Here is a 13,086-nt window from a genome sequence, read left to right as displayed (position 1 = left end):
CTGCAGTAGCCCAGCGGCAAAAGCTTAACCGGTTTGCAGCGGCGCAGCACGCCGTGCTAGCCCGCACCCTGCCAGCCCCCAGTGCCTGCAGCAGGGCCCAGCCTTGCCCTTCGCCTCCAGCTTCTCACCCTGGCACAGTCGCACACAGCAGCGGGCAAAGCCCTGCGGCAAAGGGAACCGACAGGCACAGCACTGCCCCTGCACCCCTAAAGCTCTGGGTCGCCGCAGGCTCTGTGCCAGCTGTCAAGAATGATCCTGACCGCGAAGCATTCAGCAAAGCCATTTATTCCACTTTCATGCTCCCACAGATCTCCAGGCAGAAACCCACACGAGCACCCCCACTACGTCCCAGAGGGAATTCACGGCATGGCACAGCACCCAGAGCCCGGCCACACAGCACCAGCGGAGGGGAGCCCCTTCCACTGACGCTGGCAGGGGTGCTTGACCAGCAGCCCCGTTCCCTCAGCTGCGTCCACTGCGTCCACAGCTGTGTCCAAGTCAACATGGAGCATTTTAAAAAAGATGCCATTTTGTTCCTTAAAAATGAAACGGGGACCCGACGGCAGCAGCACGTCCCTGAAATCAAAAGCATAATTCTAAGGCTTCGGTGCCCTGACATAAGACATGAACTCTCTGCAGGGGGCTGTGCAGGTTGATCTGGGAAGCTCACTAGAGTTTAATGGCCATAAAAATACATCGCTTTCCCCGGCTTCAAACAAACCCAAACCCTCCCGGCTGGGCAGTAGAATTGCGTGGGCAGCAACTGCAGCCAGCGACGGGTCGGAAAGTTAGAAGTCTCTAGTCTCACCCACTTTTAATCAAGCACAAATGCAGCAGGCATCACTCCATCGGCTCAGCCACGGGCTGCTCTGCCACAGCATCTGCCCCCAGCCCCGCCGGCTGCTCCACTGCCTCGGCCACCGGCACAGCCACCAGCTGCTCTGCCACAACGTGGCTCTGCAGCCCGGCCACTGCCTGCTCGGCGGCTGCCTGCGCAGCTGCCTGGTTCTCGGCCCTCTCTGCCAATTCGTTGCCTGTTTTAGCGGGCATCGCCAGCTCGTTCGAGGGCTTAGTGGCAGGCGGGTTTCCTGTCACTGCTGCTGCCTGGTCAATGGCCGGCTTCTTCGGCTTCTGCGTGGCAGCCACCGCCTCGGCCAGCTTCTCCTCCGGCACCATGTTCAAGATCTTCAGGGCAAAGAGTAGCTGGAATTTGGCGGTTCCAACGAAGGAGTTGCCCAGGAAGTTGGGCAGCCCGCCCATGCGGTCCTTCTGGGTGTAGAGAGGGACACGGACCATGCCCATCACCTGCAACAGCATAGAGCACAGCTCAGCAGAGCCCACGGCAACACCAGCCCCCCCCCGCCCCACCCTCTGCCCCCACACCCTCACCCCAGCACCCCGCCAGCCCATGGCCCAGCCCCACTTGCCGGATCCTTCCCCTCGCCACCTGCCCGATCCTGCCCCTCCCCACCTGCCCAATCCTGCCCCTCCCTCCCTCACCGACCCCTGCCCCACCGACCCCTGCCCCAGCCTGCCTGCCCTGGCCTGCCTGCCCTCAGCCCAGCTGAAGCCCCTGCACTGCCCCTCCCAGAGCCACACCAGGCCACTGCTCCCCCTGGCCAGCCCCCTGCGCCCAGCCCCGGCTCTGTTCCCCCTCCTGCCCCTTTGGGGGGATCCCACTGCCCCAGGCCGCTATGGGGAGCCCTGCTTTCCCCTCCGTGGGGACACCGTGGCTTGCCCACGCATGCCCCTCAGCCACGCCACAACCCAGAGCCAAGTGCCTCCCTTCACGCAGCTGCCAAGACCTGCCGAGCGCCTCGTGGGCGCGCAGGGAGACCCTCCCTCTTACGCTCTACCCCAAGGCATCAGCCGAACCCAGCTACCCGGGAGGAAGGCTGCCTCCCGCACCGCCTCCGTGCAAGCCAGGGAGAACTGGGGTTAGAGCAACACATCACCACAGCGAGGGTCGCGATTCCGGTCCAGGTTACTCAGCCCAGGGCAGGGGGAGATGCCCACCAGGATGCGAGACGGACCTCAGCCGCGTCCCAAGGCTGAGCGGGTTAATAGGGCTCTTCCCTACGTGGGCAGTCACCAGGAAAGGCTGGAGCTGGAGCTCGCTACACTCCAGAGCCTGAGACACAACCCCAGCCGAGAGCCTGACCTCCTAACGCCAGTGCTACGGGGCTGTGCGTGGCACTCGCCGCCGACAGCTCTACATGCGGTGCATTCCCCCGCTGGGCTGCGAGAGACGGCAGCCCAGCAGACCTAGGAGGGAAGCTGCGTCTTCCCTGGATCTAACGCTCAGAGCTCTACACACCCCCTCCCTGGATGTCCCACCTCCAGCCCGTGGTCTCGGGAATGCACCGCGCTGATCTCGATGGTATGCAGCTCCTCCAGGGTCAGCTGCCTGGCGTAGAAGTGTGCCACCACTCGATGTGGCCCCTCTGTCAGGTGCGAGCACAGATAGTCAGCTTCCGTCAGGCGCACACAGCCCAAACCCAAGCCCAGCACCCGATTCAGACCGTCCTCCAGGGACCAGTAACGGCGATCCACGAACCCCCCGGGAAAGCCCAGTAGTCCGTCAAATCGCATCTGCATCTGCAATAGAGGCGCATGGCGTTAATGGGGCACAGCGAGGGGGCGAGGGGGGCCGCGGGCGCCCAGGCCCGGCGCCGCGGAGGCCTCCGCGGGGGCGGAGGAGCGTGGGGAGGGCTCCCGGCCGCTCTGGCGCGGCCCTACCAGCTCCGGCGCATCCAGGACCGTTCACCGACACCGTCTCCGAGAGCTCGCCGCGGCCCCGGGAGCCCAGGCGGGGCCCGCACCGCCGGGGAGGCGGGGGGAGGGGCCCGGGGGCTCTCCCCGCCGCGACCCAGCCTGACGCTACCGCCCTGCAACCGCCAACTACCGACACCCCCAGCCGCCAGCCCTCAGCCCGCCTCCCCCGCAGCCCGCGGCCCGCCCCAGCCCGTGGGCCCGCCCGCCCCCGGCCCCGGCCCCGCTCCCCCCGCCCGCCCCCTCACCAGCACGGCGTAGCGCAGCGGGATGCGGCCGAACAGCATGCCCGGGTTGGGCGCGTACAGCATGGCGTGGCACGAGTGGCTCCAGCCCGGGCCCAGCCGCATGGCCTCGTACCGCGTCAGCGGCTTCAGCTCGGGCACGCCCGGTACCCCCAGCGTCGGCAGCGGCGGCAGCGCTCCCATGGCGGGCAGCGCCCCCATGGCCGCCATCGCCCCCATGGCCGCCATCGCCTCGCCGCCCGCCCCGGGAGCCCGCTCCGCGCACGCGTCGCGCCGACGCCGAGCGAGGGGCGAGACCGGCGGCCGTCAGAGCCAGTAGCTGCGCGCCGCGCGCCGCCGGGCCAATGGGCGCTCGGCAGAACCCGCCAACCCCCGCGCCCGCCCTCGGTTGGGCGGCCAATAGCGACGGGCGACCAATAAGAGCGGGCGCCACCGCCCGCGTCGCTCGCCACATTAGGAAACTGCCGCACCAGGGCTGTCGGCGCCTGCGGCCAATCACAGCGAGGCTGGGGGGGAGACGGCGCCGAACTGCACGCCGGGAAAGAGGCGGGCAAAGAGGCCGCGCCTCTCCGCTCCGTAGTCCCGCCCCCCGCCCTTTTGCCCCCGCCCCCCGCCCTTTCGCCCCCGCCCCCCGCCCTTTCGCCCCGCCCACGACGCACGGCACAAGTGCCTGCTCCACGGGTTTATTACTACAAACATCGAGGGGAAGGGGGGAGGTGTCGCCCCGGGACCCGCCGCAGAAGCAGAACAAGGCACACGGCGTGGGCAGCCCCCCCGCCCCCCGCCCCCATCCGCGGAGCCCTGCACCCCACCGAGCCCCCCTCCCCAGCACCCAGAGGTTGGGGGCAGGAGGGTGCAGAGTCCAGAGGGGCTGCCAGGCGGGGGGGGTGGGTAGGGGGGGGCGCAGCTCTGTCCAAGGGCAGTGACAGCAAAAGGGCTGTGCTGGGTGTGTACAAAATATACAAGGGTAGCGTCCTTCATCTGCCGATTTTAACCCCAAATCTCCCCGCCTCCCGCCAGCCCCTACCCACCCGCCCCTTTGCCGCCAGCTGGCAAAAAAACATGCACGTCTTTTAAAAAACCAAGCTGGGCTGTGCCAAAAAGCGTGCCGGTGCGACACGCCACGTTGCATCCCCGCAGCGCTGAGCACGGGCCAGCCCCGCTGGGGACGGGGGAGAGGCTGTGCGTGGGTCTGGGGTCCAGCGGCAGGGGCGGGGGGGGGGTCCCAGCCCCGCTCACGAGAGGTTCTGTTCGTCCTCCAGGTGAAGACACGTCTGCTCGAAGAGAAGGGGCTGCGTGGGGCTGCCGGTGCCGCGGCCAGGGAGCGTTTTGGTGAAGTCGGATGAGCCTGAGTGAGGAAAAAGGGGTTCTGAGTGAGGAAAAAGGGGTTCAGCCCTAACTACTCCAGCCCTAGGGCCAGGCAACAAGCCCAGGCAGGGTGCTCAGCCCTGGGGAGAGGACAGCGTGGGCCAAGGTGACCGTCACCCCTGCCACCCCCTCCTACCCTGGTCTGACCACAGAGACAGGGCTGGAGCCCATGAGCTCCATCCCCTCTGCCCCTGCCAAGACGCAGGTTCAGCAAGCGCCAGGGGCGGGACACAGGACACTAAGGGGACACGTTATCTGCCACCAGCCTGGGAGAAGCCAGCAGCGGGGGACTGGACTATCACAGTGCCCACGAGGCAGCACAGCCCTCACCCAGAGGCCCAGCAGAAGCCAGTGGGGAGGGCAGGGGCTTCTGCTGCCCTGGCTGGGGGTGCCGGCACTTGGGGACAGCAGGGTGCAGTGATGCCAGTGCCAGGAACGGGAAGGGAGCCAGGACAGAGCCAGCAGAGCAGCCTCGTTGGTTTGCTGCCCCCTCCTTCCCTGCCCTGATGGCTAGGATCAGCCCCATCCCCGCTCTCGCCTGGCTGCTGGCCTTCTCAGGAGGGGTCCTGCTGCCCCACACCACAGCGATGCGTAAGAAGAACGAGAAGACGTACCAGCTTACTCCTCTATACCAATAGAGCAGGAATCGGGACCCAGTGCTGCCCAAGACAGGAGGGAGGAAGGCAGACAGAGAGGGAAGGAGACATTAGAGAGGTACTCAGAACAGACTGCGACTCTATGGAAGAAAACAGGCTGCAATGACAACAGTCAGGGGTGAGGACAGCACAGCGTCCCACAGCCGCGCTTGCCAGCAAAGCACGGCACCCCACGGCCCTCCCCGCTGTGACACCCCCCCATGGCAGAGGGGTGTCTGCTGCCCCCCATGCTGGCTTGGTCCCCCAGAAGCCAGCCCGGATGGCTCCCCTCCCTCAGCCGAAAGCTGGAGCACGGGTTGGGGGCAGGCAGAGGAGGCCACTGTCACAAAAACTGTGCCTGGAGTGGCCGCAGCCCGGAGAGGAGAGGAGGGGAAGGACAGAGACAAAAGGGTGAGGGAGGAGAGAGAAGTGGGGGCAGGTTACCTCTGCGTCAGCCCCCCTCGCCCACAGCTCGCTCTGCCCACTGGAGGAAGCGGGACACCGTGCCCCTGGCAGGTGGGCTCCTGGCCCACCCCGAGGCTGCAGCGTGCCGCCCCACCGGGGAGGCCACCATGCTCAGGCACAGCCCACACACCCCCCGGCCCCTCGAGCGCGGCAGGGTGGCAGCACGCCTGCGACCCCAATGGCGCGGCCATTACCTGGCAGGTAGACATCTACCGGAGGGTCGCTCTCCGACTGCGTCAGGCTCCTGTGCTCGCCACAGCTGCCGTCCTGCAGGACATCTTCCACGGAGGGTGGGCGGCTACCTAGAACCAGCCAGAGCGCAGCTGCTCAGCCCCCAGCCCCGCTCCGCAGGGGCGCGCAGCCAGGAGGACGGGTTGAGATCTTCCACGTGAGGAAGCTCCCCGCACCCCCCGAGCCCCAGCAGAGCCCGTCAGACTGGCCCAGGCCACGGTGCCGAAGGGGCCACCTCTTCATATGCAGGCTCATGCCCATCGCTTTTCTCTCACCCCATCCTCATGCCCTGTGGATGCTGGCTGAGCACCACAGACCCATCCCAACAATACAGGGCACATCCTGCATGCCCAGTACCGCGGCCACGCTCTCACCAGGACCAGCAGGGTGGTGCTCACAGCCATCTCCCCCTAAGCTGCGTGAGCAGACAGATGTGGCACGGAAAGCTCTACCTCTGTAGAGCTTATGGCAAGGAGAGATGCTTGGCCAATAAAACCAGGGAGATTTGATGATTTTGCGCCCCCACTTCCCAGAAGAGATGCCGGCGCCTTCCTCTGGCGAAGCCCAGCAGCTCAGAGATGGCCTTTGGGGAGCTGGATGTTTCTGAACCACGTTCATTCCCCAGCTGTCCCTGCCCCATCACAGCAGATTGGGACACCAAGCCAAGGCCTGGCTGCCCCCTCGGGCTGAGCGCACACCTACCCTGCTGCAGGGACGAGGCCTCCTCAATCTCCTCCCCGGCCGCGCTCTGCAAGAGGAACAGCACAGATTACTTCTGCGGGCTGGAGGCCTTTGCTGCGCTTGTCCCCTGCTCTGGCTTTCTCCAGGGCCAGGACCCATTCCAGGGAGGGAGCAAAGGGCCACCCACCAGTGCTGTGGCACCACAGGCCGGGAAGGAGGGGTTTTACAGGCAATGGCAGTGGGTGCTGGAAGCCCAGCAAGGCTCAGCTTCCACCCCTGCCCCAAACACTGCTGGGCTTGCCCAGGAAGCCGGGGTAAGGTCAGCTCTGATGCGGCTCCAGCTACGTGGCTTTCCAACGCCCCGGCTCCCAAAGAGGTTTAGTGGCACAAGGAGCGGTTACATCCTTCCCTGTGGAGCCCTACAGGTAAATAAAGGCAGCTGAGACTGCTGGCTCTGGGCTACTCATGCTACCACGAGCTCATCTTCACCCTGCCACTGAGGAAACAACGTCCCTTCACAAGGCAGCTCGTGTGTCCCAGAAGAAGCCCCCCCAGAAGAGCCCTGGCTCAGAGCAGCTCCCCAGCAGATCACAGACTTACTTCTGGAGAGCTCGCCTCTCTCAGGACCAGCTCACCCCCGCTAAGTGCTGGCTGCGAGTCAGAGTCCTCAGAGAGCTTCTCTTCATCCTCCTCGTGGATTGGGGACGAGGGAGACCGTAGTGTGCTGCGGCAAGAGAAACTCCATTTGCAAGGAGCCACAGAGCAGATCTGGTGGCAGCAGCTCAAGGTGTCACCACCCCTGCCCTGTCGCTCCACCAGCAGCAGAAGCCAACACGCATGAGCAGGAGCTCAAACTACTGAGCCAAATTCACCAGGGCCCTCCGGTATCAGCTACATGGAGAACAGCAGCAGCAGAGCTCTGGGACAGAGCCAGGTGGTGCAGAGCTGCAGCACAGTAACACAACCTGGGCAGATCTGCCTCTGCAGGGAAAGCAGGAGGCCCAGGTCCCACGCTGCTCCTCACAGCATCAGGGGCTCCCTTCCCAGGAGGAATTTGGAACGGAGCACAGTGAGGAGCGCCAGGAACAAACCCAGCCTGACCCCTTCTGTAGCAAGGGACACGTGAAGGGCACCTGCAGCAGGCTGCCCGCTCCACGGCATCCACACCTACAGCCTCCATCACAAGGTCAGTAGAGGAGGCTTCAGACAACAGCTAAAGGATCTCACTCAGCATTTTGTGCTCTGAAATTCACGTCACTTCTCTCCCCATTCTTTTGCTCCTGGGGAAATCCACAGAAAGCTGAAATCCAACAAGGTTTGGATGTCAAGTGCAAATTGAGGGACTAACTGCATTGGAAAGGAGACATTTCCATCCCAAGTCTGGATCAAATTCTCCTTGTTAAAAATCCTCTTTCTTCTGGTGACAAAGCCAGACCTTAGGAGGCATAAGCTGGTAACCTCAGACTGAACACAAGGGTCACGTCCCAATTATCTCACTGTCATGAATACCTGCTGGTCTCCTAAAATTCTGAGTTAGCGGTGCTAACAGTGATGGGACCAGCCAGAGCCCTCTCTTGGCTCTCAGTGCGTGTGGCCACAAGCCCTCAGGACTTGCAAGAGGAGCGGACCCCTCCATCCCCATGCTGACCTATCTGGAGACTTGCTCCGCTTGCCCTTTTGGTGGCTGCTCTCCACGGCTCTGTCCATCCCAACAAGCGGTCGGCTTGCCGGTGGCATCCCATCCACCACACCAGAGTAGCTGATTTCATCATACAGAGGAGCTGATGGGATGGAGGGGGAAACGGAGCGAAGGCCATTCAGCGCTTCCAGCAAGGAAATAGGCTCATAGCCCGGAGGGATATTGTCAGAGCTCTGTGGACGAGAAAGAGAGGGCATGTTAAGAAACCCTCACAAGGCTGGAAGCCCTCCCTGAAAAAGGAGAGGCCCCAATGCAACCCAGCCCTGCAGCTCCCACACTGCTCCCGTGCAGCCCATTCCCATAGCCACCTCTCCAGGAGCCTCAGCCTCCTCCCCCTGATGCAGCCACACGTTCCCCTTCGGGTTGTAATGCTGATGATGCTCCAGGCAAGTTTCCAGAGCAATGCGTGAGAGACCAGGCATCTCAGCAAGTCAGAACGTGGCTGGGCACCCCCCTGCCATACTTTCAAGAGCTGGACAAGGAGGGTGAGAAAGCAGGTTCCTAACAAACCTGCTATAAAACATCTTTGGATTTTTTTCTCCTAGAAGTTTTTCCAATGGTTCAGAGACCCTTCCAGCTCAATAAGCACCCCACTTGTGCTTCCAGCCCTGGAACATGCAGCTGTTTCACAGCACCACCAGGGTCACTAACAAAGAGTCGAAAGAGGGGAGCGTGTGTGCACTAACTGAGAGCCGGTCCTCAGAGCCTACACCACTTCCCCTCCTCCCCTGCTCTCAGTCCTCTGAGCCGCTAACGCCAGCTCTCTGCGCAGTCACCTCTGCTAAAAGGTAGGAAAGGCCCCACAAGGGAAGAGGGCAAAACTATACCAATTCCCATTCCCTCTGTAACTCACTAAGCTGCCAGTCAAAGAGACCCTTGCAAAGCCATTAAACCGCCACTGGCTTAACTCCAAAAATCCTCCTAGTTGTAAAGATCCTGTGGACTTGGAGACAAACAGGGTTTATGCTGTAACCCAGCAGGCCACAGGCAGCTCAGCCCAGCCTGCTGCAAAGAAAAAGGAAAGACTGCAGCAGTCCAGGCTTGCATTAAATTGAGCTGCTTCAGCGCTGTATCCTCAGGGAGGTGGTTCTATGTTGTTCCTAAGACAGCATGTTGCTGCTAAGCCTGGCCATGAACTCCTGTAGCTTCTCTGTACCTGATCTCCCAGTCACACAGCTGCAGATAAGCCTGCCCAGCAACCTGTTCCAACACAGCCGTTAATTTGGCATGAGCCTATTGCTCAACTGACCCACTTGCGGTCACAGAAGGAGCTAGATCTGATGGGGAGAAAAGAACGAGTAGCACCTGGAATAAAGCATCAACCCACATCCCCTAAGTACCGGTCTTGTGATGGTTTCGAATTTCTGATGAAGACCACAGCTGGTGATGGCAAGATAACAAGGAATCAGTTCACAATTGGTGCCACCTGTAGGCAGTGAGACCAAATGCCATCTCCACAAAAACCGCATTTCCAGACAGCAGCTGGGAGGTGCTGTTTTGTAGAAAGAAAAGTCAGAGAGGAAAAAAACCGCCTGGCTCCTGTTTGGGATATTTTCTTCTGGCTGTGTAGACCAAGGCCTGTGGGTTCAAAGGCTGCTCATTTTGGTTTGCTGTGGTGAAAGGTCAGAGGCTGGAGGAAGATTTCTCAGCCAACAGCTACAAAACCCTTGCTGCAAGTTACGGAGCTTTCAGACAACCCCCAGGAGACACGGCTCTCTCCTGGGACACTTACCACTGCAGCACCCACAGAGCCCACTGCTCCAGCAGGAATCCTGTGGGAGGCTTGCGGGGAGCCAGGTCATGCCCAGCTTTGCGGCACCTGAGCTCCAGACCTGACAAGCACAGTGAGCCACCTTCCTCGTAAGGCTGAGCACTCGGCTGGCTTGAGCAAAAGAGAACTCCTTGATATCAATGACACAGCTGCATTTGATGGGTGGCACAAAGGGCACAGACCCTTCCCGCCTGGGGGCTTCCCTCACCTTCCCCCTCCCTGGTTCCCCCACGACTGCCATTCATGCTGTCCCCAGCACAGCGTTCCAGTTACACATTGTCACACCACCCCAGAGAGTCCCCAACAAAAGCAGCTCCGTCCTTCCTGTTCCTGCAAAAGCAAAACAGTCCACTGCAGCCAGCGCTCCTGAATGCAAGACCTGGTCCAACTGTGCCTATCTGTCTTCCTCTACATCCCAGCACTGGGGTGGAACCCACAACAAGATGTGCCCATGCCAAACCGCCAAGGGGATGAGACAAGTGCAAGGAAGCTTTTGGGTGAGCCAAGCGGACAGCAGCTCGCCCACAGTCCTACAGAGCTACGAAAAAAGTCTTGGCCAGGAACTATAAAGCAGCCAGGCTCAGGACTTGGGGATGGTCCCCCAGAGTCAGCATCAGACCCTGTGGCAAGCTGCTTCCATCTTGCTTATTCCTCCACACGCAAACCAGGAAGGTTAGTGATCGCCCGTGCAGGGTGTGAACGTCTCACCACTGACATAGAGGCAGTACATGGAGTGTCGCAGCCTGTGCAGGGGCACGAGTCAAGCCCAGCGTGTTAGCAAGCCCTCGTGTGTGTGACACTTCCACGCGCTAGTGACACCGCTGGCAAAGAACTGCTGCAGGAGCCAAATACAACCAAGTCCACTTACTGTTTCCCTTCTAGGCTTCCTGCTGGGCAGGGAGACAGTGCTCACTTTAAGGGGTTTAAAGGGACACTGTCAAGAGAAAACCATGTTTTAAAGAAGTTGTTTCTTGAGGTTAGTGACACGAAGAGACACACTCCTCACCTCGCTCCAGACGACAGCACCTGCTTCCTCTACACACCATGCTCTGCTTCACAACAAACCCTCAGGGTTTCTCCCCTGCCCTATTTCTTAGTCCCAGCTGAAGGCAGCAGGGCTACAATGCTGCAGAGGACAGACAGATAAAGCCAGGCTTTTTCTGTGACAATATCCTTCTGTTCCCATGAAAGTCTGTAAGATGATCTAGATGCTGATCTCCCTCTCCTCACTCCGGTCTCATGTGTCTCACCAGAGCCAGCTGTGCAACAGCACTGCTCAGGCAATGAGCTGCTGCCCTCACTGCACCAGGGATGTGTAACGGGGCCCCAAGGCCACCAACACCACACTTTCCATCCCACGCTCCCTCAGCTGCCTGCTGACCCTGATCACTCTGGGAGGCTGGCACAAAGAGGCCTTTCTGCTACCAGCTGGGAGCCCCGACGCAGAGGGCGTGTCATCAGAGCATGCTGCCACACAGATGTGCATGCAAGTCGTACTGTAACCCCCATTTTCCCAGATCCCACCTTGTCATGCCCAGAGTCTGCCACTTTTCTGCTGGGACAAGTCCCGAGAAACCTGTCCTGAGAGAGACAGGTTTCTGTGGATTTGTTTCCTCCAAAAGACAGGAGGGCACTTGGCTAAAACCAGTCATATTACTAATCCACGAGAGGAGAGATCCTGGGTGTCTAGCAGGGCTGATAAGAGGCTGCACTGCTCAGGAAGATCTCACTCCAAGTCCCGAGTGCACCTCCTGAGGTCCCAGGGACACCAGCCATCAGGCTGAGCAACTCGTGCATGCACAAGCCGCCTGCTTAGGCTGAGACCAGCACCCAGGCTTTGTACACAGGGTTGCGAGGTACTTACAGAGTGCTCGTCATGGTCAACACTCTGTGCCAAGACAGGGCTGAATGACACTGGTGACAGAGCCCCCGGCTTCTTCCTCACAGCCCGGATCTGCAGCAGGGCACGGAAGGCTAGGAGAGAACAGCAGGCAGGTGAACACACGGCCAAGCAGGACCAGCCCACGCCAGATGCGTGCCAGAGCTCCTCAGCTTGCCACAGACACACCGTTGGCATGGGGGAGCTCCCCATGTGCACGGGGGGAGCAGGGCCACGGAGCACACCAAAGCCAAGCTTTTGGCTTCTAGTCAATTAATTAATCTAGACAGGGAAGAGATCTGCTGGCTGAAAGAGTCTGGGTACGCACAGCCCTTGCAGAGAACAGACACTGCCTACCTTGGTACAGCCCTGAGGTGCTTCAGGCCCGACACTGTACAACACAGTAAGAAAAACATGAGCTCAGCCTTGTGCAGTGCTGCAAGCTACAGGATGGAGAGTGGGAGGGCTCATGTAAAACCGCTCCGGGTTCATTCAGACCCCACAAGTCTCAGCCCTAGTGTCCAGGGGCACTGGAAGCATCGCACCTGCCATCGGCTGCTCACCCACCAGCCAGCGTTATGGTGGTGAGAGGCTCTGCATAGCTACGAACCCAGCCAGAGGGTCAGTGGCTATACTACTGTGTCCAGCACAGAGATCCCTTGGTCCTGCCAACACAACAGCTTTGATCCCCACTCCCTGCCCACAGTCCCATTTTCTATCTGCAGGTCTTTAATATTGCTAGTCCCTCTGTGCTGAGGGCACGTACAAATGAGCCAGACATCTGTTCTGATGCAGCTGTAAGAACTTGCTCGTACATCAGGAAAAGCCCTGGCATTTCCCTAGGTCTTGTTGCACCCAGCCGCTTGAAAGATCAGCCTGGAGCCAGAGGACAGAGGTGTAAATCCATCCTCGCTGCCTCTGCAGTCCCCAGAAGCAGATTCCCAGGAAGTCTGACACGGGGGCACTTTCCAAACAAATACAACCTACTCTGCTGCACTGTGGGGATGAGATAATGCTGTTCCTGTGTTTTAAGTTGCTACTTATAGTCAAAGCTGTCTGGCACTTCCTCCGATAAGGTCTTCCAAAAGGTTACTGCATCTTTGCCAAGTTTGAACTGTTTAGACTTAACTTCTCAGGCCAAACATCTATCTGAGGCTCTTTTGTCTTTTCCTGAGAAGTATCAATTAGAAACAATCAAATACCTCAGAGACCAAGCACAGGGCAAAACACACAATCTGTCTATTGCAGCAAAAACACAGGCATTTTCTCAGGAGACTCCTATGCCTCTGTGCTTTTGAGAAAAGACATGGAAATCAGCAAGTGTCACCTGAGTGTCAGAA

The 13,086-nt window shown here is 60.3% G+C and overlaps 2 protein-coding genes across 5 annotated transcripts in view; both read right to left on the bottom strand.

Moving 5' to 3' along the window:
• Positions 1-269: 269 nt before the first annotated feature.
• On the bottom strand, positions 270-3,283 carry NUDT16L1 (nudix hydrolase 16 like 1). 2 transcript variants are annotated; one of them, XM_037384741.1, is made up of 3 exons: positions 3,021-3,277; positions 2,338-2,598; positions 270-1,305 (listed from the first exon to the last, which is right to left on the bottom strand). In XM_037384741.1, the coding sequence occupies exons 1-3, from the start codon at positions 3,243-3,245 to the stop codon at positions 841-843; spliced, it is 951 nt and encodes a 316-aa protein (XP_037240638.1). In that variant the 5' UTR covers positions 3,246-3,277; the 3' UTR covers positions 270-840. The 2 variants fall into 2 exon arrangements, with proteins under 2 accessions (XP_037240638.1, XP_037240639.1); XM_037384742.1 differs by lacking the exon at positions 2,338-2,598 and having other exon boundaries at positions 3,021-3,283.
• A 401-nt stretch (positions 3,284-3,684) lies between these two features.
• MGRN1 (mahogunin ring finger 1) overlaps positions 3,685-13,086 on the bottom strand; it is a 55,328-nt gene continuing 45,926 nt past the window's right edge. Inside the window, exons 11-17 of one of the 3 annotated variants that reach the window (XM_037385103.1) lie at positions 11,732-11,841; positions 8,046-8,269; positions 6,998-7,121; positions 6,419-6,464; positions 5,680-5,787; positions 5,000-5,044; positions 4,252-4,365 (exon numbers count right to left, since the gene is read on the bottom strand). In XM_037385103.1, the coding sequence (XP_037241000.1) occupies positions 5,004-5,044; positions 5,680-5,787; positions 6,419-6,464; positions 6,998-7,121; positions 8,046-8,269; positions 11,732-11,841 (653 nt within the window). In that variant the 3' untranslated portion in view covers positions 4,252-4,365; positions 5,000-5,003. Of the gene's footprint in view, positions 4,366-4,999; positions 5,045-5,679; positions 5,788-6,418; positions 6,465-6,997; positions 7,122-8,045; positions 8,270-11,731; positions 11,842-13,086 lie in introns of all 3 variants that reach the window. The other 2 variants (XM_037385104.1, XM_037385102.1) reach the window with 2 other exon arrangements.

This window comes from Falco rusticolus, chromosome 4 (genome assembly GCF_015220075.1).
Source record: "Falco rusticolus isolate bFalRus1 chromosome 4, bFalRus1.pri, whole genome shotgun sequence".
NCBI lineage: Eukaryota > Metazoa > Chordata > Aves > Falconiformes > Falconidae > Falco > Falco rusticolus.
The sequence above is the reverse complement of the archived record's forward strand: the minus strand, read 5'-3'. Positions and strand labels throughout refer to the sequence as shown.